General features: G+C 37.4%; 1 protein-coding gene across 1 annotated transcript; it reads right to left on the bottom strand.

Annotated features, from left to right (window-relative positions):
- CALCRL (calcitonin receptor like receptor) lies at positions 1–26423 on the bottom strand (the record flags this gene model as incomplete). Its single annotated transcript, XM_079539007.1, has 12 exons — positions 1–222; positions 5905–5946; positions 6300–6518; positions 12726–12792; positions 12911–12971; positions 14175–14328; positions 16415–16541; positions 21662–21753; positions 22789–22901; positions 23776–23886; positions 25208–25352; positions 26373–26423. The coding sequence occupies 12 exons, from the start codon at positions 26421–26423 to the stop codon at positions 1–3; spliced, it is 1404 nt and encodes a 467-aa protein (XP_079395133.1).
- Positions 26424–27905: the final 1482 nt, after the last annotated feature.

The raw sequence follows: 27905 nt of genomic DNA, 5'->3' as shown, positions 1-27905 counted from the left end.
TCAACCATATAACTTTTCAGTTTTTAAAACTACACTCTCCATGTCATGATAGCCTTTGCCATTTAAATGTTCACTGGTGCAGTCGTGGTTGTAGCTGTAGCCTGGAACATCACTGATTGTTGATACTGTATAGGAAACAGTGCGCATAGCATCTGAGTGGCTGAAGCTGTGCTCAAACTGGATTTTGTACTGATTCCAGTGCCTTCGCAAAACAGCTTGGACCTATGACAGGAAACAAAAACAAATGCTCATAAAAAAGATATGTCAGACTCAATGATTTGACAAATGAATGCCATAATAAATGTCTCAGAAAATCTGGTAATAAGGCTCAGTAATCCTGGGTACCTAGGTGTGATATGTCACATGAGATATTCAGAAAGAATTAAAATGTAAATAGACGTTATTTGTGCTTTTCACACCAAATTTGCTAGCTTATGAAGGAGTAGCAGCAACACCATTTTCTAGTTTTTCCCCTGTGGGTTGAAGTCAAATGTGGACAGACAAGATTTACAGTTAAAAAAAAGATAATTTCTGCTCATCCTTACATTAAGGTTGCAACTGTAGCAACTGCAAACTCTCATACAGTTCAGATACCACAGATTATTTCTGCTACAGTTCTGATACAAAAAAGCCTTTATTAATTTCTGACTACTACTTCATCAAATGACAATTTGATGAAAGACAGTTTCCTGAACACCGCATTTCTACCAGAGTTAAAAATAATGTCGATAAAATAGCTCAAGGCCCCAGCTTGTTTACATGTCTCCACAGAAAGGATGTTATGTTTATCATGGACTTCCTCTCCTACATTATGCTTAAACACCTGCGCATGTGTGATAGATGAAGTGTCACATTGATTAAATTCACACGGGATCAGTTTTGAGTCAAGATGCCAAGTAAGGAATGCTAAGAATGGCAACAGCTACTGTTGTTTCATTCAAAATATCTTCTTTGAAGTACCAGCTTTTCAAATGATTGCCTACAGATCATGAGTATTTTGTTTCCTCTTCAGCAAAACTTTTGCACCCAATGGCCAGCAACACTGAAAATCTTTCCTGCACGGACTGGGAAAGTACGGTTGTAAATGAAATGCTAGTCAGAGCTGACAGCTAAATTTATCCAGCAGTGTACCTTAAATCACTGGTCTCATTTAAATTAAACACACAAAATAACTGACCTTCCCCCACTTAGATACTGACATTGCAGGGTAAAAACTGTGTTTTCTTTACATTTTTATAACACACTGGCTCTTTTTCCTAATTTTATTTTGTCTTTAAACATGAAAAAAAAATAAATGAGAAAAGGATGTACATTTTAGACTTCCTGCATGCAGTACTGACTTCTTATCTGTCAAAACTATTAACAAAGAAAATACGAAATATTGAATCAGTTCCATAAAAGATTAGTATTTCAGGGCAAAAGAGATGCTCTTCTCCTATGTTCAAAAAGCTATTTAAATCCTTTTAAAATGTCTGAACAGGAAGCTGTCCTCCTCTGGACCCACTCCACATCTTTCCTGTGCTGGAGGCCCCAGGCCTGGATACAGCACTCCAGATAGGGGCTCACTCCTCCTTTAATGCAGCCCAGAATACTGTCAGCCTTCTGGGCTGCAAGAGTACCAGTCCAGAGACAGACCACTGAGGGACACCGCTCAGACCTGGCCTCCACCTGACAACAACCCTCTGACTGTGGCCACCCAATAAATTCTTTATCCACCTCATAATCCAGCCTTCAAATTTTTCTCTCTCTCTCCAGTTAAGAGGTAAGGACATAGAGTGGGACCGTGTCAAAGGCCTTGCACCAGTCCAGAGAGATTATATCAGCTGCCCTTCTTTTGTCCACCACTGTCACCACTCCATCCCTCAAAAACACAAGAGAAGAAGCATTCTGAAAACTCCAAATTGTCTGAGAAGGAAACTTAGAATGTATTTCTTAATTATATCTATCTCTGCATTTCACTAAGTTTTCATTTGTTCCAATTTTTATCCTTTCCATAGCAAAGTTCCTCATTAAGATTAGTGTCTTATTGGAAAAAGAAACAACAAAAAAACATCATCATGAAGAATGTTCACTTCAGAAAGAACAGACAATAGGCAGGGGATGGGAAAACTATAACAACTGCAACTAAATGGCTTAAGCAAAGTCAGAGAACCTATTGGCAGAGTTGGGAAATAAAACAGAATTGCCAGGTTCCAAAAGAAACTTATGCCCACTCCCGTATATCCTCCTAGTAGCTCCAGTAATTAGGCTTATTGCAGTTGTAAACAATATTTGTAAATCAGAGGAAATCAGTCCCTACATCTCAAGAGGGCTTCTGGAATTTCTGCAAGACAAGTGCCTGCTGCCTATTTCTGGTGTGAAAATTCTCTGTTCAGGCTGCTTTCTCACCAGTGACAAATTGCTATAAAGAATAATTTCCATATCGGCACACAGTTTCCTCTATGCCCTCCCTGGTGCCCATCACATCCTCTTGGTGCATTTCTAACTAAGCCACGCACGCCTGGCTTTCTTCCAAAAGCCTCTCTGTTACTGCTGAGTCAGTATTTCACCTCTGACCTTCTCTGTGTCTATTCTTGTAGGGCGTTACATCCTTTCATGTATTATTGCTACCTTCTGTCCAATCAATCATTCATTCAAGATGGAAAAAAGTCAATGAGACAGCTAATTTCCACCACTGTTCATACTGTTGAACGGCATGCAGCATGCACACCTCTACAGATTATGCGAGAGCAGAAGACCTATTGCTCTTTTCCTCAACTTTGAGCAGTTGGACAGGGCTGTAGATTCAGCTCAGGATGGGCAACATTGTGAGAAAATATTAACCAATGTATTTTTTCAAAGTAAACAATGTCACAAACGTAGTTCCATGTCTCATTAATACAGTACCAATTCCAACTTAAGCATTCATACTTCCTCACCTTATTAGTAATGGCTCCTTCCAATGAGCTTCAATGACTTGCACTTTCTTTAACATACTAGTACTCTGATGTCAGTGTAACACAAATGTAATGGCTCGGTAGTCCCTCCCCTCTTTCCCCCCTGCCCCCCCCAAAAAATGAGGAACAAAAATCCCAAACCTTGCCTATTAAGAATTTTTTTTTTTTATAATCCTGCAGAACTGAGACCGTAGCCTTAACCACATTCCCAATGACTACCGGAAGGAGGGGAAACACTACCACTACCAAAACCAAAAATAAAACAAAAGAACCCCAAAGCCACAAACTTCACATGGGTAACATAATCATATCATAAGTACATATTATGATCTATTAATAGGTCATAGGAATCTTTCTACTTTCTTTTTACAGAGAAAGCTGCTACAAGCTTCTCCCATTACTGCAACCTGCATCACCCCTAAGCCAGCCCTAAGCCCACTCCAATTGGGAAGCATCAAGAAGTAGTCAAGAAGCATCATACTCTGTGGATGCTAGGACATAAGCAGAACATGAGTGTCCTTAGGGAATTCCTGCCAGAGAATATAAAGTGGAAGGGTTTGCATGTACGCCGTTATCTGCTGTAGAAGCTGCAGTGACAGTTGCAACGGATGTTGGCACTGGATTTGACAGGACATCCCTAGCTACACTGTCTAATGAGTTTGGAGATGTTTCGTAGCTACAGTCAGCAAAGCATTTCAACACTTTTTTTCTTAAATGTTACTTAGTTTCTTTTCATTCTGTTAGCAGATGATTTTTTAATTCCCTTTTTGGCCATTGTCTGAAAGGGCCTGCAAGCCACTCCTTGAACAGGATTTGGCTCTTAATGTTGATAGGAAACATTAGAAGCTACAGTAGCATTTGGGAAATAGTATTTAGATAAACAAACTAATACTTCTAGCATTTTTAATTGCTAGTATCTTACTGGAATATCTTTTTTCTGTTTTCATTCAACGAGTTGATTCTAGTCTCAGGATTCATCTCCAAGCCCCAGACTTGCTACGGAACAGCACACAAGTGTTCACACTGAAGCCATTTGGTACAGAACATAACAAGGAGTTGCTGTGACAGATGCTGATAGGAAAGGTCTTGTACACAACAGCTAAGCTACAGTATCGGGAAGAGTTAAGGAATTGTTATGACAGCAACATATGATAATGGAAACAGAACACACGCCTACAGGCTCACATGCCAGAAGCCACATTTTTTAATCTACCTTTTTTTTTAAGCAACTATTTTTTCTTAACTATATTATCATTCTCCCCATGAGTTTCCTTACTCGTCCAAGTGGTTATAAAGCAACAAATCCTCTCCCCAACAAAGCGTAATGAATTGAAAAAAGGTCAATATTGACAGCTGAAGCACTGCAATCAGAATTTAAACTTGCTTAAAAAGCCTAAATTTCTGCTATATAGAAAGCAAATGGAAAGAAATGTGTAACTGAAAACAAAAAGACACAGGATCTAAACATTTTGTTTAAACGTCCGAATCCACTTTTTAAAATTCACCTGACCAGAGATGTTCAAGAAATTGTTCACCTGTTACCATCTGCAGGAGCTGCGGAGGAGCTCATCTTATACACTCATCAGCCCAGGGATATTCTGCTAATACTCCCTTAGAGGAACAACTAGGTTTTGTTTTTCTTATTCAGCAGAAGAGAGCAGTGTGAAAACCATGAGTTTGTAAAATGCGGAAAATGATCAGATGAAACAAAATCATTACCAGAGGTAGGATTAAAGTAGCCTCAGAAGACCAAGAGGGATAAAAGGCAGAGCTGAGCATTGGACAATATTGTTTCATAGAAACTGTGTAAATTTTAAATATTTTTGTCCACATTTTGCATTGAGACAAAGCAAATTGTCTGTTTATTTTTCAAATGCCTCTTAGAAGGGAAAGTGTATAAAATACTTATTCTGAACATGGGAAAGTAACCAAACCAGATCCATAATGCTTAGTGATATGCTCTGTTTTGAATCAAATACATAAGCAGAGACTCGAACTTGGATCACCTTGCCATAAAACCAGATCAAAACCACTGACCCAGACCTTATAAACTGTAAAAAGAAATCACTCTTTCTTGATCTTTTCTGCCTCCTTAGCTAAAATTAATAATAATGATGACAATCACTGACACTCATACTTTTGTTGGAAAAAAAAAGTATCTTAAAATCACACGGAATATTCATTGCAATTCAGACAACTTCAAGAGGGAGAGAAGTAAGCAAGACCTATTTGAATCAAATATTAGCCATATACTTCACACGTAAGTAAATATTACTGGTCCAATAACGTTATGTAAGAACACAATGTGATAAAAGAAACTAAGGATTCAGTCCTATGAAAACATCTGGTTACTCCCACACATCTGCTTACAGCCCCATACTGCAAGTGCACAAAATGCAGAAAAAAAAATGAACAAACAGATGTGTAAGAATAAGGACAGCATTGTAATTGTTCTTCTGCCAAAAGAGTTGGAAAAGCCCTACTTCTTCGGTGGGATGTTTTTATCTGTTTGTTTTGGTTCTTTTTTCAAGCAAGAGTTGCAAAAATTGCAGTGAGAAATTTAGTGTGTGCGTGTGTATGCATATATATTTAGCCTTTCTAGTATGTTTATCTTTAACACTAGGGCCCTATAAGTTACTCTCAAGCGTAAAGCTTAGCTGACAAGACCTTAGTCTATTCAAGTTAACAGAAATAACTTATTAGTTGCAACAAGGATCAGTTCCATATATTACTGAAACAGTGCAATTCTCTGACACAAGAATAAAGAAGTTAGTTGCTGGAATTAACTAATCACAATTTTTCAGAAGTACACTTCTTATTCAAGATATTCAAGACATTTTGACCCAAGCACAATGACCTATTAAGTTCTGAGTTTGTAACTATATTTTTCAGGTGTGCAATCTCCTTAATTGCTAGAATATATAAAATTTCTATGTACAAAATAATACAATAAAAACTATTACTTTACCTCTCCATTGAAGAAGCAGAAAATTGTAGCGACCAGTAGGCCCTGTAAAATTAAGATAACCTTCTTTATTTCACATGCATGTGGAATTTTTTCAGGTTTGTAACACAACTAGAGGTTCCCGATACAATTCCTATATACATAGCAAACAAAATATTCTACAGATCTAAAATCTGTGTATAGTTTCTAAGAACACCCTACAAAAATGTAGTAGAGCATGCAATGTTTCTTTCCTTCAGAGAAAAGAAAATTCAGTATACTGAGAAAGTGGAAGTTGTTTACAGGACTATTGCGTAAAGGTCTTTACAAACTAAAATAAGAGGAAAATTTGTCCTTTATTTGCCTCATATGCCAACAGCTATTCTAGCTCAAGTGGGCAAAAAATATTTAATTCCTACCTGGTAATGCATAAGGATGTGCATCACATATTCATAGACTTCCTCAGTGATTCGACCTTCCGGTCGCCATGGAAACAGCACAAATTCAATGCCAAGCAGGGGAACCAGAATGAGGGTAGCTCGTACTGCTTTCATGTACAGGTTGGATTCTGCCTTGTGGGTGTCTTTCAGCTTGGTTATGAGTACACGGACAATATTTAACAGGAAGAAAAGATTCACCTGTTGGAAAAGAAAAGGACACTGAAGCTATTCTGAAAATAGTTTGCAAACTATCTGGGGACACTAAGAGCCAGACTACTCAAAAAGCCACGTACTACATAGAAAACATTCTGGCTATACAATAAGCAAAAGTTAACACTCTGAAAACATCTTGAAGAGAATGAGGCTGACTGGGCTCTGACATCTAATTCCAGAGCCTCTTCTTCTACCCTTTTAAGCAAGTGTCAGTCCGGGTTACTCTTATCTTCCGGTGTTTACAATCCATGTGCATTTTCTGTGCTATTACAGTAATAGTACCAATCCCAATGATGCTCATGAGAAATTCAAACCGCAGCTTCTGAAGAACAGAATGGCAGTCGCTGTCTAGTAAAAAAGAATGAACAGAAATGAACTGCTGGCCATGACTGATGCACAAGTATCATCTTATGGAAGCCAGTATACCCAAAGCCCTGACATCCAGTGCAAAGCTGAAGACACTTTCTATCTTGCTTCCAGTTTTCTATTTTAACAGCCATGTATGAGCTGTAATGATGTTCTTTGGAGAGTTTCTGGGAAAGGGTAAGCACAGGACATGGATATCACCACAGCATCAGTAATCCCAGTCTGATTGAAATTAGCTCCTAAAAATTCAGTGATCCATTAGCAATGTAACACATAACTTGAGCACAGGTCTCTGCAGTTGAGATCCTTACAGCAATGTAAAAATCTGACTCTACCTGGTTTAAAATCTACCCTTTCTTGTCTATTGAGACCTCAGTGATCAGTTAGATCCATTTTAGAGGCTTGAATTTGAAAACATAAAAAGTTTTCATTATTATTGTCATTTTATATGAAAAACAGTTTAATTTATCTTGACCTTTCTATCTACTACAGTTTAAAAAACAATAACATAACCGTAACATGCTCTTAACGTTTCAACATAAAAAGGGGAAAAAAAACATAATTCTATTTTGAAGACCAAGAGTAATAATCTGAAAGGATGTCCTGAGTGCCACAGAACTAAGTGAACTATATCAAATCCTTACAATTTTATTTTGGCAAAATGATTTCAAAAAGTCCCCTGTTTTACAGCAGAGGAAATAAACTGATCTGGGCATTATCTATTTATTAAGAGATTATGCCTTTTAGGTTGGTCCAGTAAAGAATGACATTCTCCCATCTTTGTATTTTAAAATGCTTCTCTATTCTTTTTTTTTTTTTTTTTTTTTTTTTTTTTTTTTTTTTTGCCCTTTTCTTCAGCTATGAATATGAATTCACAGCTATCCATACTGAATCTCATTCGGCATGTTAGCGCTCATTATCGACCAGAAAAGCAATACTCTCACATATGTGTGTGCGTATACATACAACAGTCGCAACAGTCTAAGGATGCAAATCACTAGAGAAACAGCAATGGTAGGGTTGTATTTTATTCCTGAAACAATGGCAACCCCCTAGAGAAACTACACTCAAGCCACCATAAAACTACAGCTAAAAGCAGCCTGGAGAGAGCACAGCCAATCCAAGCCCTTGCCCAAGGACACAAGAGGCAAGACAATGCTGTCTAGATTCCCACTATGGAAGGCGGAGAAAGAGAGTCTAGTTCATTTATCTTCTCTCCAGATAAATTGTCTTTCTTGTCAACAATTATATAGAGAAAAAAGGGGAAGCGGGGAATAAAGAAATAATCAGAAACACAGAAAACTCCCTTCTACAATAAATAGGAGTTCCCGGTCTAGCAAGCCTCTGCCTCTCTATAGCACAAGTACAAACAGGGAAGCCAATCAGACCATGTGTGTCACCATGTTCTCCACAACCCTGGCAGAATTCCTCTCATGTCAATTAAGGTTTTCATGACAGACAGCTGTGTATTGTTACAGCAACGTGGCCCTTGACAGACATATTATGTTATTTATATTCTACTTACATGCTATTTAAATCATTTTAACAGGAAATTGTTTTACATAGGAAGCTACTGCATTAATTTCTTCTGGAATATTCCAACTACCTCTTGGCTTTGTTTAAGCAACCAAGGTCTTTTGGTTCTCTCCCAAGGGATCCATTAAGATTTTATGCAGCCCATGATTCTCATCCAACTCCCTATGGCACACGCAGACAATAAATCCATACTCCGTTTCTAAATTTAATCTCACTTAAATTACTAGTAGAGCATCAGCCTCTCTCAGAATTTTCACCCCTCCTGTGCTTTGGTAGCATAACCAATCCCTATAATACTGTCCTTAGAATGCTAACTGAGGATTAAAGTAGCAACAGATGGAAGTAAATACCACTCAGAAAATTATTTCATTAGTAAATGCACAGAGTTCTTCTGATTTTTTATTTACCCACCGAAACAAAACAAACAAACAAAAAAGAAAATAAACACATTCAGTGCTTGCAAGTAAATATCAGGACAGAAAAGTGAGACAGAAAATAGGATCCACTTAAGAAGAGCAATATGAGAGTTAGTAAAACTACATATAACCAATGTCACAAGTATAGGGAGCAAGTATGAGGACAAACCAAATTCTTACTGAAATGAATAAGTCTTGATTTGAACGAGGTAGAGAGTAGATCTTTGCACTTAAGGAAAAATAGGCCAATGAAACTACTCTGAGGTGTTTTATCATCAGATTGACTGTGATGGTTTGCAAAGCCCCAAAGGAGTTCTGTTGTGCTAGCTGCAGCATGAACACACAGAAAAGTACTGACAGCTGCACAGTTACACGAACATCAATCCAGGCAAGTGAACAAAGACAGAAACAAAGGCAGGGAAGGGAATCCTAGATGAAGTTTTTGAGCCTATGCTATGAACTGAGTAGAACTTATGTTCCGCCTTCAGAGCAGTTGTTACGTGCAGTCTCTGACCTGCAATTCCTGATTTAAAAATTCCCCAAGGTCTCTGATATTTCTACTTCTCTCCATGTCCAGTTTGTGCTTAGCAGTACTAAGTATTTAAATCCTGTTTAAATTAATTCTTGGTTGCTATAAACAAATCATTTTTGGATCCAGAAACTCACATATTCTTAGACACTTATGGTAGCCATTGCTTGCTTTTAATACAGGTATGCAACTTCAGATCTAAGCCTGCCTGAGCCTGGCTTCCTTGGGCCGTGCACTTGTATGTGCTCATGAATACGTTTTATACTCAACTTACAGACATTCTCTAGGCTGTGTACATGAATGCTAGGCTTTCAACTTCTTGAACCAAGTCCAGCTTAAATTCATGAAACAGGTCAGTGACAAAAGCAGAAACAAACTGAGGCTCCTGAACTTCCTTCTAGTACAAAATCACTAGATGTCAGTCTAAGACACTGGCAAGATCCTCATATATGGTTTTACTGCTGACAAAAATAACCATTCCTTGAGTATTTATACAAATAACGGCATAGCTTTAGTGGTGCCAAAGCTAACTAAAACACTAGCATACTGGCATATCCAACTCTGAAGTCTCCCTCCACTGTTATCAGTATTTGTCTACTGTAATCATACAATCATAGAATGGGTTGTGTTGCAAGGGACCTTTACAATTGCTTAGTTCCAACCCCCTGCTATAGGCAGGGATACCTCCCAATAGACCAGGTTGCTCACAGCCTCATCTCCCTGGATTTCCCTGAAGCCTTCTCCAGGCTGAAAAGCCCCAGGTCCCTCAGCCTGTCCTCTTAGGAGAGGCATGCCAGCCCTCCGATCATCTCTGTGGTCCTCCTCTGGACTCACTCCAACAGCTATAAGTCCTTCTTGTGTTGGGGGCCCCAGAATTGGACACAATTCTCCAGGTGGGGTCCCACAAGAGCAGAGTAGAGGGGCAGAATCACTCCCTCAACCTGCTGGTCATACTTCTATTGATGCAATTCAAGACATGGTTGGCCTTCTAGGCTGCAAGTGCACATTGCCGGCTCATGTCGAATCTTTCATCAACTGACACTCGTAAATCCTTCTCCTCAGGGCTGCTCCCTAGCCATTTTTCGCTTAACCTATATCTGTGTTTGAGATTGCCCTGATTCAGGTGCAGGACCTTGCACTTGGCCTTGTTGAATTTCATAAGGGTGGCAAGGGCCCACCTCTCAAGCTTGACAAGGTCCCTCTGGTTAGCATCCATACTCTGCAGTGTCAACTGCACCGCTCAGCTTGGTGCCATCTGCAAACTTGCTGTAATAGCTAACATCGTTCTCTACTGTTTCATTCCCACTCTATTTCTTTAATTGTGGTTGCTTAGGCAAACATATACAATTAAATGAGCAACTGAAGACAACTCCAATCAAAATGCAATTTAGGTCCGCTCCCATCTTCAGATTCTTTGGCAGGGATCTGGTCACAGTTACATAATAGCAGGGACCAGCATTTTTGTTGCTAACATTACGTAATTGTAGAATTTTCAGTGATGTACAAGGCTTAAAGACCTAATCCCCATTGGCTTTGGCCAATTTTTCCCAGCACCCCCTTGACAATTCTCTTCATGCCCTTTAAGATCTTCCTCCTGCAAATAGAAACTGTGCCTTTTCCCTTGTTATCTAATTTGCAGTTTAATATTGTTACTTAAACTTCTACTAAAGCAGGTCATGCTTAGTAAAGTGTGAAAATTGTATCTGGCAAGCAAGCTGGGAAGCAAATGAGGGTTCTGTTCACCAAGTCTGAACACATGCATTTCATCTTCTGTCTTTATCTCTGGCCTGTCTTTTCTGAATCAGCGTATTAATTTTTTTTGTTACCTAAAAGCAAGTAAATAAATAAATAAAATCTTTTACAGTATTGTCACATCACGCATATCACAAGCAAGATGTGTACTCGGGTCTAAACTGTTATTCTTTCCTGGTTTTCAAATAAATCTGCTGATTGCACTGAGGTGAGAAAAATGCAGTACCTGAAAAATATACGAAAATCAAATGTGTATTTATTTGTAAATTGCAAAGACAATGGATAGGGATTCTGCCAAAAGCCATCACACGCAGCAGATTATTATGCTCTTAATAAAACCAAAAGACATTCTTAGTGTTGCCTCGAGTGGAAAGAAGACTTGATAGTTTTGGACTGATCCTGTACGAGCGTCTGAAGTAAGTAGGACCCTTACCACTGTATGATTTTGTTGAGGCCACTGCTGGAAGGAGAAAGTGATCTTACATCCTAAAATGAGGTCAATTAGTAAACAATGGCATCATTCTCATACTACAGTTTTTGTTTTTGTTTTTTTCTGCTGTTGTTTAAGCAATTATATCTCAGCTTTAAAGAGCTTTTTCTAAAGTGACAGATCTGTGAAGTGACACCTACGCAAAGGAAGTAATGATCCCACGTTACAATTAAGGGTGAAATATGGTGCCATTCAAGTGAGCAAAAAATAATATTGCTTTCTGAGAAAACAAGATTTCATCTTCTGTGTAAATTGGATTACAGGATTTAGATCTGGTTTTAGCTTTAAAAATTGAAGTACTAGTTAACCTGTCTTTAAGACAACATGTATGGATGACCTAACAGAGCAAGGTATTATCAGTAACATGCCGAGGGCCATGGATCTCAATAATTTCATGGGGACTACCTCTGGCTTCCCAAGCAGAGGATCACAGATGTGTCATGGTGTCAAAATGGCCTAATAAAACATACATTCACCAGTCAACTTCACTGTGACTGAAACTGAATCACAAGAACCACAGGAATTATGGAACAGTCTTCAGAGCGATTTCTCTCTGCACAGAAGTGCCCCATGAATATCCAAAAACATTTAAAAGCAGAGGAAGTTCATATACATCCGAAACCAAAATGTTTCTGAAGGTTACTTAATGTTATCATTCTTAATTTCCTAGCACAAACTGGAAGTCATAAGGAAAGTCATTACACAGATATTTAATATCTTTACCAGACGAGCTTCAAGTTTCTGTTAAGGTAATTATGTCTGTTAGCATTTTCTTTTACTATGAACTTATTCCTATTTAGAAATTAACTACTGACTGAATTTATTCGGTTAAATTCAATCTTAGAATAATTTAAATATAACATTGATTTAAGTAAAGTGAAGTCTTAAATTACTTCAAATTTATTTCTTCAATAGCAAAGATTTGTGTAATAGCTCCATAGAAAGGCCAAGACATAGGTATCTTATGTTTTTAGGACACTTACTGGGTTAAGTGAGAATCCTGTAAATGAATGACTGTTAGGAAAGAGCCTAAGACTACTTTATAAGCCACCAAGAACAATTTTAAAAAGTCAAGTGAGAAAAATTATTTGAAAAATGCCTACCAATAGAGCAGCACAAATAGGGCCATGGATGATGTAGAGCAGATGAGTATCAGAGCTGATCCAACAGCTAGAGAAAAGAAGCAAGGAAAGAAAAACATTTGGTATTTTGTTATCTGTTCTATTCCTTATTCTTCTCCTTAAACTAAAAATAATCATTTTGCAAAGCAAATTGAGATACTACTTACTTGTCATTATAATACAAGCTTCTAGCAACAGCATGTATGCAGGCAGGGATCAGTGGAAAACCTGCGAATAAGAAACATTTTCTTAATACATAAACTTACTAGCCAATAAGTAAATAGCTAACTAAACTTGCATCTTCTGCAAAGATCCTCCATCTCATCCAAATTATTTGTAAGTGCAGAGCAGAAAAAGGATCAATCCAGTTTCTATTTTCCCAGATTTATTTTAGAGGAGTGTATGAAACCTTATTCCCACTCTCCTATCTGAAAATCCATATCAACGTATAGAAAGAAGAGGCAAATCAAAATTTATAATTATTTATACAGATGGTTTCCTGTGAATCTGCTACAACCTGCAGTAACGCTCAACGCTAAGGAAGATAAGTATACATCTGTCTGTAACTGTATATAAATAACATGATTAACCATGTTAACTGTGTTCCTCCTGGTGTTTTCTGAGTATCCATAAAACAATATTCCTTGCAAAAATAAAGAATTAAATAAAATTAAACAGACTAGAAACCTGGCATGTACAAAATTTAAAAGAATAATTATTTGAGGTGCTTCACATCCTGGTGATCCCTATTTTTTAGAAACCACAGAGTACATGTTAGCTCTCAGCCTCATCTCAGCTGTGCCCATTGTGGTGCGGCCAGTGACACAGGCACCGAGTCACGCTGTAGCTGAAAGTGCCCATGCAATAAGCTGAGGAACAAGTCCTCACTCGCACTTTGTGTATGTGTTGTTCTACACTATCTGAAACCACCGGGTTTGGCTTATTAGTTCTAACACGGATATTACTTCAGATCGTTAGCTACAGCTACTCTGTATTTGCAGAGTGAACAATACAGGTCAAATGGAACCGCTGGAAAAATAAGTTCTTAGCCATTCAGTTTTGACCCTCCACCCTAGACATGGCAAGACTTCTCTGAAAACAAACATTCATTCCTGAATAAATATCTTCAGTGAGGAACAATGAATAATTACTTCTTAATGTCTTTTTATAATAAGAGACTATTTTCTCTGTACAAAGGAGGAGCCACTTCCTGACAACAGAAACAATCTCTCTTTCAGCAAAGATAGAGCTACATTCAACTTCCTATATTAATATTTCTAGGCCTGTTAAAACATAACAGACAAAGAAGAAGGGCATGCTGTCATTGTTCAAATCTACCACCTCAGAGAAGCAACAGGACAGCTGTTCAACCGCTCATGAAAAGGAGTTAAAGATAGCACTGGCCTGAAAATACAGTGTGAAATTGCGTACCCCAGCCAAGAAGGTAATACCACATCAAGTGCTGTTTCTCAGCAAAAACAGCCACCACAATAAGGGTATGCAGGTAAATGCCTTCGCACAGCATCCAGAAGTAGTTGCAACCCATTAGATACAGGTAGATAAACATTGACACTTTGCAGCTAACCTGTAGAAAAGAAAACACAGTACAATATGAATTCTTAATTTGCAAAAATCTCACAGAGAAGTACTTGGAAAAAATATTTTATTTTATAGAATTAAAATTCTATATTTTATAGCCAGTCTATTTTTACTAAGCCAATATAAGAAGCGAACATCCTCAAGCATGATGGCAGGAAGCAGTAATGATAATATCTCCCTTTGTCACAAATAGTGACACGTTTGATCATTTCCAGTTAAAATGGAGTCTTCAAATTAACAGACGCATTAAAAAAAACACCGTTTGAAGAAGCTAATTTTCTGGCAGTTATACCAGTCACAACATACAGAATGATAAACATTCTAAACATCCTTACAATATTTCCAATTTAAACCTAGTCACAACTGAAATTAGCCCCAGGGTACAGTTCATACGGTCAATTCTAGTCATAAGCATTCTTGATTGCAAATATTAGGCTCATTCAAAATATCCTTACATTCTTCAATTGCAGTATTACGTAAGAGCTTGCTGTAAAGACTAAAAGAGTGAAATTGCAAATAAGAAATAAGATGCTGTTATTTCTCTCCTGTTTTCTCCTATGGAAATCAGTGTGCTTGATTAATTGGGTTGGAAGGGACCTTAAAGATCATCTAATTCCAACCCGCCTGCCATGGGCAGGATTGCCAGCCACCAGATCAGGCCTCCCAGTGCCTCATCTTCCTAGCCTTGAACACCTCCACAGATGGGGCAGCCACAGCTTCTCTGAGCAACCTGTGTCAGAGCTCCACTACCCCCTTTGAAAAAAATGTTCTCCTAATATATCATCTAAAACTCCTCCCTTTTATTTTAAAGCCGTTCTCTCCCTTGTCCTATCACTATCTGCCTGCGGAATAAACAGCCTCCATCTTCCATACTGGAAGGCCACAATGAGGTCTCCCCAGAGCTTTCTGTTCTCTGAGCTAAGGAAGGCCAACTGCTAGGAAGCCCCAGACCTGGATGCAGTACTCCAAATGAGACCTCACGTGGACAGAGTAGAGGGGAATGGGACAGTCACCTCTCTCAACCTGCCGTTGCCCCTCTTTGAACGCAGCCCAGGATACTGATTGCATTCAGAGCTACAACAGTGCATTGCTGGCTCACGTCAATCTCTTCATCCACTAGGACCTCCAAGTCCTTCTGCACAGGACTCTCGGGAGAAACAACTCATCACTAGCCTCCATCTAGCCATAGAGCTGATGACCACAGCCCTCTGGTTGTGACCAATTATTTATCCATCTAATCGTCCACCCTTCAAAATCCATTTTTCTCCAGTTTAGAGACATGTGATGTGGTGTGGGACCATGTCCAAGGCCTTGCACAAACCCAAGTGGATGACATCAGTTGCCCTTCCTTTGTCCACCAGCTTAAACCAAATAAACAATGCAATAATGTTTTACTGTGTTCTGCTACTTCACATATTAATGATTATTAGCAGCTAACTCAAGCCTGTTTTTCAGTATCTTTATGAGCTTTCACAGAAGAGAGAATTGATCTTTTTCCAGAAGCTGTTGGAATCAAGGATTTTTACCCTGTCACAGAATTAAAACTTATCTTCCACATCTAATTAAAAATAAAGCCACAGTTAGGGATCTGTATGTGCATTTCAGTTCCCAGCCTTGCAGGAGAGGCTACTCATTCACACTTAACCCAATGAGAGAGAGACAAAAAGTATTTTCATTTCAACTCGAGATCGAAAGCAAAAGCCCTAAAAAAGTTGCTGAGAGAGCCAGAATACACTACCAAACTTTGGCTGTCACAACCTCACTGACATCACGACAACAGGCTACTTTCTTGCAGTTGTTTCAGTGCAGAAGTCATCTGTACAAATTCAGAAGAGTACTTCAGTATACTTTGTCTCTGGGGCTGCTTTATTATTTCAAAATCTCAAATGTGAAGGGCCCAAATCACTGTTTGACATCTGTTGCAATATGTAGCATGGATACATTATTACTGAACATTTTGCCCTTGCTGTACACAGCATTTCATCAACTGTTCATGCTTCATTTCTCCCTTCTACATCACTGAAATGTTTCACATACAAATCAACAAAGCTGCCAGATATACTTTCACTTACTGGATTAGCTGCAACTAATTCCTGATTGTTGGCAATTGCAGTCAGTGAAATTATTGTTACAACAGAGTTGCAAACAAAAGAGAAAAAGAGATTTTTATGAAGAGTAATCCTCTGGCAACTCAAGCTCCTAGAAAAGAGAAAGAAGAACAAATGAATACACAAGGGGGCAGCTATGTGTAACTGGGGACAACTCTGAAATTTTGAAATACTAGAGCTCTTTATTATGCACTCTTACATCAACCCTTTCTTCAACTCCAGTCCAAATTTAATAGAATGATGTGAAAGGTAATACCTTCCCTTAATCTCTAGTTCATTTGACAACAGGAGGAAAACAAGTATGTTCAGTTCAAATACATTTACAACTAAGGACTTGCATTACAGTGGTTATCTAAAAATAATTTGGATACCGGTAATAACATGTTTCTGAAAACATTCTGCTTTTGTTAGTGTCTGATGATCTTCCAACTCACCACCACACTCAAACTTGAGGAAGTTGTGTCAGTCTATGTTTCAATTTACTCACATCTGCCAGGATTTTTGGAGGACAATTCTATTTTACTCACATTATTGGTCACTTTTCTTCCCTAATCCTACAGCTAGAGAAATACCCAAATAAGTAAAAGAGAGAAAAATATTATCTTGGCTCGTGTATAATCAAGTTATAAACAGAATATGAAAGTTAAAAAATGCAATATGCAAAATGTTTGTGTTTATTTTCAACATTTCCTTTGAATATTGCAATAAAATTTCAGACTAAAATATATTTTGAAGGGTTATTAAAAAAATAAAAATAAAAAATAATACTTAATTAGACCATTGTGAGACAGCTTAGTTTTACCCTACTGATGATGTATTGTTGTAACCCCAGCTAGTAATCCTGCTCAGTATGAAAGAAAACCACAGGTCCAGACATTTGATGTATGCCCTTGGCTGAGGAGCCACTGGAATGAGGCTGCCATCCGTGAGATTATGACTGAACACCTCTAAGTCAGAATTCCCCCCTAAATGTAGCAATACTGCAGTGCTGAGGCATCTTGGTGGGCTTGCAATAGCCAGCCGCTTTGGCTGCCAGCGCAGAGTAAAGGGAAGGGGGAAATGGTTTGAGACTCAAAGAGGGTAGGCTTAGGTTGGATATAAGGAAAAAATCTTTTACAGTGGGGGTGGTGAGGCAGTGGAACAGGTTGCCCAGAGAGGTGGTTGATGCCCCATCCCTGGAGACTTTCAAGGCGAGGCTGAATCAGGCTCTGGGCAACCTGATCTAGCTGCAGGGGAGTTGGACTAGATGGTCTTCACAGGTCCCTTCCTACTGTAAGGATTCTACGATCTACGATTCTGTGATTCTAAATTATACCCAACACTGAGCATAGGAATAGTGGATTTCTGCTTACCTATCACTCTAAATAAAAAAAATAAAAATAAAAAAAAGCAGATCTAACAGTGTCACTGCAGAGATAGGAGTGCTGTTAATTCAAGTTTTCCAAAGAAACTGATTTTTTCCAAACAAACACCAAACAAAATTGGAGTTTCTGCAAGTCACACCTTGGAGCCATAAGGCATTTCCATCCTCATGTCCCCAAATATAGGTCAGAGAAAACTCTCTAGAAACCAGTGCTGCCATACAGTGTGGCACACAGATCAACTCTGATCCTAAACCATCTTCTAGTATCCAACCTTTATCTGACTGAGGAAAGTACACATACTTTATATAAATTAAGTGAAATAAATTGTGATATAAATTAAGTGAAAAAGTATATTTCATTAGGCTTTACAAATACTTTTGTTCCTAATGTTGTTTTTAATCTTTGTGTGTTTAAACAACACATGAAGTTTGATTATCAAAATATGCTTAGTTTTTATATTCTTTGAATATATATATCTCTCTGCACTTTTTTCCTATACGGTTCATATAGCAAGAAGGAAAGGAGCACTGGATTCCAGCTAACAGTTTTGTATAAACAAGTCCTGAAGAACTCTGGAAGCCTGTCTGCTTATTGTTAAGATCCAGTGCAGAGGCAAGGAAAAGCACGTACAACTAATGGGGCCATCTCCCGGGGTCATCCAGCAGCTGTTCCTGTTGAATATGCAAACACACCCATCCACACCCACCTCCACCCATGCAGAAAAGGATTGAAAGGATCACCGGACAAGAAACAAGAAAGCAAGACTGCTGACATTTAAAAATGAAATTTGCTTTTGGTAATAAAGGCATTTCTTCATTACACTCCCTGCCCCTCCCTTTTCTGTTATCCTTCCTATTTCCTTCTTCTGACTGTTTTTCTTAGTGACACTATGTCCTTTAGTCATCTAATTCTCATACTGATGATCAGCATTCAGATGACCTACCATTGAATGCTTTACCCCATGTGGCACAAAATAAAAAACAACAACAAAACCCTCCTGTTATGTACTTTTATGTAGTATAATTATGTATTTTTAATTTCACTTCTGTATGTCTTGGCACTAAGGAAAAATTATTTCAAGAAGAAAAAAAGATGTCATTTTCTAATTTCTACTCAAAAAAAAAGTGAGATCCATATATACACCCAAGGGGAAGGGAGGCCTTTATGCTTAGGTGAACTTAAAGTGATTTAGGAACCCCACTATCTTTCCATCTGTCTTATCCAGTGTTTGTCCACACTAAGTTCAGTGTTGGTCACTCTGCAAGCACTGTCAGATCACTGGGTGATGCTTCGTCAACAGCTTCTCCTTCATTCCAGATTTTCCTTTTTCTCAATGCCCTGCTCTTTTAGGTTTTCTGTTAACTCACTTTTCCTTCTTAATGAAAATAACCATACAACTTTTTAAAGAAAAGTAATCTATGAAATTATGCACAATTTTGAGTATGTAACAGAACGAGAAAGGAGAGTCACTGCAAATCACTACTCTTGTCTTCACTGATGATTTCTCCTGTAGAAAGACTGGATTTCCAAGTTTGTATAACCCATTTTAAAACAAAAATCCACTTGAGGAGCACAAGTCACAAATTGAACTGATATTTCCAATGATACAGTTTTCTGAAGAAAAAAAATTGAAATTGAAAATAAAATGCACAGAACTGTAATAATATGAAAAAAAAATCAGTGAAAATCAAGTAATTGATACTTGGAAAAGCTGAAGATTTTTGGGGAAAAAAAAAAAAAGCTGTCATTTTTCCTATGAAGAAATACCCCACTTCTCTAATTAAACCTGAAGATACTGCAATGGTCAGCAAGCCAGCAAATGTTGTCTGGAAACAACCTAAGAGAATAAATTCATAGGCTTCCCCACACAATAGCATAAAAAAAAAAAAAAAAAAGAAGAAAGTCCACCTGTTAAGAAGCTATGAATAATTACACAAGCTTCAGCTGATACATAATACATCCTGGTATTAATCTAGATCCTTAAATATCCTTCTGGTACTAAAAATACTTTAGAGGAACTGCACATCCCAAGAGAATAACTTGTAGAGAACTTTCTTTAGTTTCCTTTAAATTCTGTGATTTCCTTTTACATCCCAACATAACCACAGTCTAGAAGTTGTGGTGTTTGAGTCTAGATTAATTCCATGTGCTTCTCTGAAGACAGAGGATCCTTCTACAAAAGGGAGAAAAAAGTTCCTGGAGGGTATGACAAATGTAACAGTTGTGATGGTAGTGAAGCAAACCACCTTCTCCTGTAGGAACTGCCACAAACTAAGATAAAATTGGCTTGGTTTGCATTTGTAGCACAGAAAAATTCGCTGTCTTTGAGCTTTTAAAATGGTATTCAAAAGCTTTTTGCTTTTACCTTACAAATTTATGGCAATGCATTTTTTTTCTACCATGTGAGATTTTTTCATCTGTTGAACTTTATTACGAGGTTCACAATAAAGGCACTGTATTTTTTAATGCAAGAAATCAAACCTATAGGGACTTGGGACCATGTAAAATTTGAATTTTGTGGAGGAAAAGTGAATTTGGAAATACGAAAAGTAGTCAGAAACAGCTAAAAAAATCATTTTAAATGCATTTCAAAAAGAGGAGCTATAAACTTGAAACATTCTGTAAGGAATTTATTGCAGTGCTGTTCCAGAACTTGGGCAAATAATGCATAACTAAATTGGAAACACTACCTTCTGCCAGATCTAACAAAAAAGGAAAAATTTTTAGCAGGTATCTACTACCCCTACCAAATCAACTCAAAGTCTGGAATAAGAGAAAAGCAAAATCTGAAATAGCCCAACAATTATTGATGTAGGTGCTACTCCTATTTACATATTAGGGGAAAAAAAAAGAAAAAAAAAGATGAAGTGAAATGGAAGGGTACAGTGATGAGAAACAGCTAAGATTGCAAAGTGGATCCGTCTATCATAGAGCAAATCCACCTTTTCCAATGAAGAACAGATGCAGAAATGATTAAAGGAGTGCCAGTTAACAAGGAGAGCCGACACCATGCAATGCAGCATTTGGCAGAGAACAGCTCGTCATTGACAGCGCCGCGCTTTGCCTCAGCTCTGCTCATGTGGCAACCCTGCAGTGACACTGGTTTCAGCTTTCTACTAAGCCTCATCATCTTACCAACACAAAAAAAGCGAGCAAAGTCTGAAGCAGACAATTTTTTAAGACCCACACGCTATACTCCAAGTTATGAAATTGGTTACGTTGGCAACACACTACTCAGGCTTGCTTGTAAGATAACATAGTAACTGCTAAAGAGTGGACAGAACAGAACTCTCAGAAAAATAATACAACGAATAAGGAAAATTAAGATTATTTTTATAGTTGTCATTCCTAATGTTGCTTTTAGCTTTATTTTCTTCACAATTTATTGTGTTATGTGGCTATTTACTTCAGAATGTGACTTATATGCCATGTTTACACCATGTGTGTGACTTCTATACCGTAAGTATTTTGGTTTCCATTTACTCTTTAGTATGACCCAGGCTTGACATATCCACATCTTAAATTATAATTAAAAACAAACAAACAAAAAGCAATCCTTCTCCATCAGAAATGCTTGTTTAGTAGTTGGGTGTGTTTTCTAAGTGCCATTTTCCCCATTTCCAACATCTGCTACAATTTTTAATTTGCAGATCGGGAATTCTAGGTTCCTGAGGAAAGAAACCTAAAATTTTATTATAACAGCATGTTCAATGCCAAACCAATATACTGATTTTTTTTCCACCTTGTTGCTCCATCTAATTTACTGGGAAGGCCTGTGTTTCAAAAACATTGAAACCAGCATTGTGGCAAGCACTAATATTTGGTAAAAAATTTTAAGTATACTTACTTAAAGTAAAAGAATATGCCAAGAGAAATCAGAAGTGAGGCAATTGAAAGACCATGTCCTATGATGGCCAAATAATACAAATTCAGAGCAGTCTGCAACAGAAGAATAAAATGAAGCACATGTGATTCATGCAGAATTACTAAGGAAGAACATGCTTATACATCTCTCTACTTACAAAATGACTGTAATGGGATTCAGAAAATAAAAACTTTACTGATAATGAGCCAATCCAGAATCCTGCAAATCATCTTACTAAAATCGCTTTCTGTTGGGCAAAAACCAGATTCATTTAAAACACTTGAAATTCTCTCTTAGATGTTAAAACATCAGGCTTTTAAATACACACTATGTTTTTTTCTGAGCATTTATGTAAAAACTGGTCATTTCTGCTACCGTGCTCAGTGCACTCCCATCTGAGATTGGATTCATCTATCAAACATCTCTTAAAGGAAATAATGTGTTGCACATATGAATGTGCATTTTTTCCTCCCATAATTTTTTCCTCTTACAAAGATATTTTCTTTGTACCAACGTTTTGTTTGAAGAATGAAAAAAAATTAACAATGATTCCGAACTATCAAAGACTAAATGGAAAAATCAAATAAATCTGCAGCCAAATTATAGTATTATGAAAAGCTAGATGGAGAGCAAAATAATAATGAAGAACTGGTAAAGTTATGTTAGGCATACGTACAAGATGTTACCATCAATTACTTGAATTAATAGTTTCAATTCTACCAATAACAAAATTCTGCTTTCAATTATGGAACCTGCCTCACAAATTTGCTTTTTTTGTTTTCAATTACAAAAATCATCATCTTACACAGAAAAAAAAGAAAGATCTTTAGGTTAAACCTTATATTACCATGATAAAACATTGTTATCTAGATTGTGTAAGAAGGAATCACAGCCTGCATACATGAGCTCATACAATAGATACTGTACACGTCCACTCAACCTATTAGTCCAATTTAATGTTTGAAAGGCTGCAGACTTGTGAAATCACATAAATAGATTACAGGTAAAGCTTTAAGAATTATTAGATGAGACACTGTGCATGCCAGAATTTTTCAGGCTTCACAGATGAGTTTCTTGAGACTGGTGACATGCATTGATTCCTTTCCTACCTTCACTTTTTCGTGCGTATAGATATTACACTGGGTGTAGTTTGTCCATGTCCTGTTGCTTTCTGGGTGTCTAAACCAGTTCCCACTTGGATCACAGATCTTTGTAACTTTTTCTACAGGCAGTCAGAGTAGTCGAAAAGAAAAAGAAACAAGGCAAAAACACAACAGTCAGCAGTGAAGTTCTACTTCCTGATCCTCGTGTTTCACGAAAAAGATTGGCAAACAAATGACAGCTTTATTAATATGACTAGAGAGACGTTGCTTGTTACTTGGAATTCTGAGAAACCAGAGGCCATTGCTTTTGCTTGGCAAGGGCAACTAATGATGTGTTTTTTCTTAAAAAAAAAAAAAGAAAACCAAACAAATACATTTCCCCTCTACAAAATACAATCAAAATATATCAAGCTGTTACAGAACTACCAGATGAAGTGACAAGGATACTTAAATGGCTACTTCAACATGCAAGATATAAATGGAAGTCTAACATCCTACCACTGTAAATTGAACAGGCAGGAAAACATCAATAGAGAAACCACTCTAGAATCAGACTGGAGAATTTCCAGGACCACATAATGATTAAATCAAATAGAAACGGGCACCAGAAGACCTTGGGAAATAGCAAATGCAGCAGAAGCTGACAAGAGTGGAAGTCTATGACATTTTCCACATGCTCACACAGTGGCAAAGTTCAGCTTACTGGAAAAGACTCACTTGTGGGAGAAACACTTGTTGACTTCGGCTGCCAAATTGAGGTAAAAAAAATATTACATTTCTGCTTTCCTCTCAGAAGGTAAAGTTCAGCACCAAGAGCTAAGCTCTCCACTTCTCTGTGATAAAAGTGAAGTGCAAATAATGCATTTGAAGCTACTGAAATTCTGATGCATTAGTGGCTTGAGTAAGGCAAAGAGTAGGCATCAGGCACCCAAAAACTCCTTTCATCATTAAGCAATACGTTTATGTATGTAGAAAGCCCATGCACACACTTACCTGATGGATTGAAATCTTGGAAGTAGTCAGGACAATGCTGTACTGATACAGTTCCTGCAGCAACATCACTCCAGCACAACCAGCCATCCCACGTCCTGTTACAGTAAGGACCTAGAAACAAGTGGACAACTGGTAATAAAATAACTCTTCCTTCATAGCAGTCTTTCAAACATAAGGTATAACACTGGACAAGGTAAGTTTCTCATTTGCACACTTTGCTTCGTAAAGATAAAAATGGAAACTTAAAATTAACCAGCAGTTAATATTTCATGTAATAGAAACACCTCCTTTTAGGTATATTTCTCAGAATACGTTTTAAAATCCGTTACCATTCCTCTTTAAATTATCTATCCCTACAGTTCATAAAACACATGAGATCTAGAGCACGGCAGGGTAATATTCTCTGGGCAAAGCAAAGTAAACCAATTCAAACCAAAAAACGCACAACAAAGATCTCTGAATCTTATCTGCCCTGACAGGGCGTTGATGATCTTTAAAGGTCCCTTCCAATCCAAGCCATTCTATGGTTCTACGATTTTGCAAGACCCTTTTATTGAATTTATTTACATTTTTAATGTATACCTAAGCTATATATGTGTTTATTAGCTCACTGAAAACTAAGTGGTATCCTAGAAACAATCAGAAAGCCTATCTGGGAGGCAGCCACTGTTTCTCTTCCTCAGAGATGAACCTGCAGCTATTTGTCCATTCAAGGACAGGGATGTTGCGGAGTCCCTCACTGTACTCAGTGTAGATCTGTTTTAGAACACCTAAAATAAACTTCCTTTGAGAATCAGCTGGGGCTTTATAACAAATTTCTTTCCCAGAACACATGCAGAAGGACTGACCACAGATTGGAAAAATATTTTTTCTGTCTTCCTTCAGTCTTCTATTCAAAAAAATAATACCACCTTCTCCCTGCTCCTCAAACTATCGTGAAGACTCAAACACCATACTTCCTCTATTCCTGATCTGGACATTTTCCAATTTGTCCATATTGTTCTGAAGTTGTGATGCCCTGGCCTCTACATAAGCTTCTACATAAACACTCCCATATCCATTTCTGGCTTCCAGACATTTGTTTTCCTCAAAGAAACATCTCAGAAGAGAAAAAAACATTTTGTGGAGGGTGCAATTGCCTCTTCTCCCCAGAACCAGTTAATATTTTCAGAAATTATAATGCAGAAACAGTCGCAATTTTTAAAATCTGAATATTCCTTTAACATTTTCTTATCAAAAATAAAAGATTTGTGTCAGGTGATATACATCATACTACTTTAATGTTGTTTCTAAAAAAGCGTACAAAAAGCCTGAAAGAATGATTGCTACCAAGACATGACATGAAAATAAATAAAGGGTCAGGACCCTGAATTACTTTAATTATATGTTGGGCACTTCCCTTTGGAAAATCTTGGGAGAAAGTAAACTCTACCTTCTTTCCTATGAATGGGATCTTGCATAATTTTCTGGTAGCATTCATACTGTGCTGTCATAATTTTATTCCGTGTAAAACTCAGTTGACCGAAGTCCTCTGTCATATTCTGATGACCTTCAGATGGAATAGCAGTGGCAAATAACTAGGAGGAAAAAGAATTTTTTAGCAAGTCATCTTTTTTCAACCAGTTTTGAAACTACGACTCACATACCAACCGATAATAATAAAATTTCAAAATCTTAAAATAATGCATTTGAAATATAATTTTACTGAAGCAAAGTGATCTTCAAATCTTACTACTGATAATCTGATATTGTGTTCTTCTGGCTTATTTAACAATTCTTATGACTGAATCTTGGCAAATATCACCTGATTGAGCATGGAGGAATAAATATCTGCAAGATTCATAAAAAAATAATTTAAAAATGCAGAGACAGCATGGAAACAATCACAAGGGCATAGACAGCTTTTTCAACATACAGTACAGTATATGATATCTGTATTCTTTTAAGAGGCATTTGGATCAGAAACAAAATGATCCTTCATGAAAAGGCTGCCTATACAGTCAAAGCTTTTGATTAGCTTATACGCTGTTTCATTTATCTATGGTCTTGTGAAGCAGTCAATCTTCATAATACAGAGAAGTGTTCAAATGACATGAAATCCACTGCAGTAGTTTTTCAAAACAAAACTTGCACACACACAAAAGTCAATCTTTGAACTTTCAACTACATTTTTAAAGAAGCAGCAAGTTTTACCTGAATCAACTAAGCTTCATGGAAAATAAAACACCTGCAGAAAGAAATACTGTATCTTTCTCATGTAAGCAAAGAAATTAAAAGTCCCTAGGATTTCCTTCGAATCTGCGCGATAAGTCTTCCCCACTCTTCCATGAAATTACACAGCACTACTTATATGTCACATGTCACCTGTTACCATAAACTTCTATGCTAGCAAAAGATACATTTGGTTCAACAGAGGCAATTACTGTTCCTTTAGTACTGTTAATAAAAGGAAGACATGAGACAGATAGTAATCCTGCTCTGCAGAAACTGTATTTGAATACATCATTACCTTATAGAAAAATAAAAGTTCCTATGGTATTCTGTACAGCCTTGCTCAAATGATACTGATTTAAAAAACAAAAAATGATAAAACTCACCAAAGTAACCGAGAGGAAGAACAGCAAGAACGTGATCCAGTTTTTTGTCATTTTTATTTCTGACGCAGTGTATTTTATGTTGTGATTGAATTAATGCAAACTGCCATAGAAAAAAATATAGGAAAAAAAGTTATTTCGTGAAAGCAACAACTGATGAATGACTTCATATTTTCTTTATGCAGTAGAACAAATCAGTGGAGGTCCACCCAATTTTTATTCCACCTAGTGTCTTTTGACCTACATGGAGATGCACAATATCACATGAAAAAAATGCATTCAGTTCACCATAGCAAATTCCAGCACCCAGATCTTGCCTGCACCAGCACATCCATCTCTCACAGTTCAGGCAGGAAGGGCCCACCCATGGCCTCAACTAATACCACTTCTTCAGAGGGTTTATCTCAATTTGGTAGCTGATATCAACTCTAATAGACAGACAGCAATTAACAGGTCCCAACGGCCAAGATCTGAGTTGCCTACTTAAATCAAAGATTGAACTGCTACTGAAGCACGAGGGCTGCTGCTGTCCGAATATCTTCATGGAAACCTTCCTCCTGACTCAAGGCACATTTGACCTGCGATCATACTTGTGCTTGTTTTTGGATTTTTTTTTTTTTCCTATCCAGCATCACAACCTACAAATCTTGATAGAAATACAAGAAACCTGTTTTAAATTCAGTTACTGCTGCCCCATTTTAATCCAGAGCAAGACTGTATCAGCGATCCTCTGTCTATTTTTACTGCTGGCATGCAAGCCTTTAATACTGATTGCTGGAAATTGCCCAGGTAATTCAGTGGAGCACTGGATTTCAAATATGCTGTTTTGAAGTTTTTTTAAAAGATTAATAGGAAGACCAACTGACACACACAAAATATTTTTGCAATGCAGTCCAGCAGTTCTTTAGAAAATCCATATCTGATGAGAACTACAGTGAAGTGCTAATTGCAGAAATCACCATTTGTCACACAGTACGACAGCTTTTATGGTCTTTGTTACTAAACACATTGTTAATTAAAAACATCTAAATATCCATGTTTAATGACTGAACATCAAGTGAATAGAAAATACAGACGGAGACACCCATATTAGTAATGGCATGATGTGGTTTCAATTGTATGTGATAATTGGGAAAGGGGTACAGTAATTCAAAGCTGATAAAATTCTTAAGACATTTTTAGTTTTGCCTATTTACCTGGGAGAGAAAGAACCAGAACACTGGCGTTCTAAGAAAATCAAAATTAACTACTTGGATGTAAAGAAATACTCTAATTGTTCCCTGCTCTCTCCAAGACATGTGAAAGCACATCTGCAGAGGTTTAAAAGCCATACAGAATGTTCACAGAACAAAGAAAGCAATCGAGTAGAACATAGCGATCGTTATTTTATATTTCTTTGTTTTTTTGCACGTGAAGAAGTTCAAAATAATTTTCCCCACAATAGTTCCAAAAATCCTTTTGCTACAAGAGACAGTGGATGAGAAATTTGAAATAAAGATTAGATCTGGCCCTTGATTAACCTTACTTATATTTCTT

The sequence above is a fragment of the Tetrao urogallus genome, assembly GCF_951394365.1.
Source record: "Tetrao urogallus genome assembly, chromosome: 8".
Lineage (NCBI taxonomy): Eukaryota > Metazoa > Chordata > Aves > Galliformes > Phasianidae > Tetrao > Tetrao urogallus.
The sequence above is the reverse complement of the archived record's forward strand: the minus strand, read 5'-3'. Positions and strand labels throughout refer to the sequence as shown.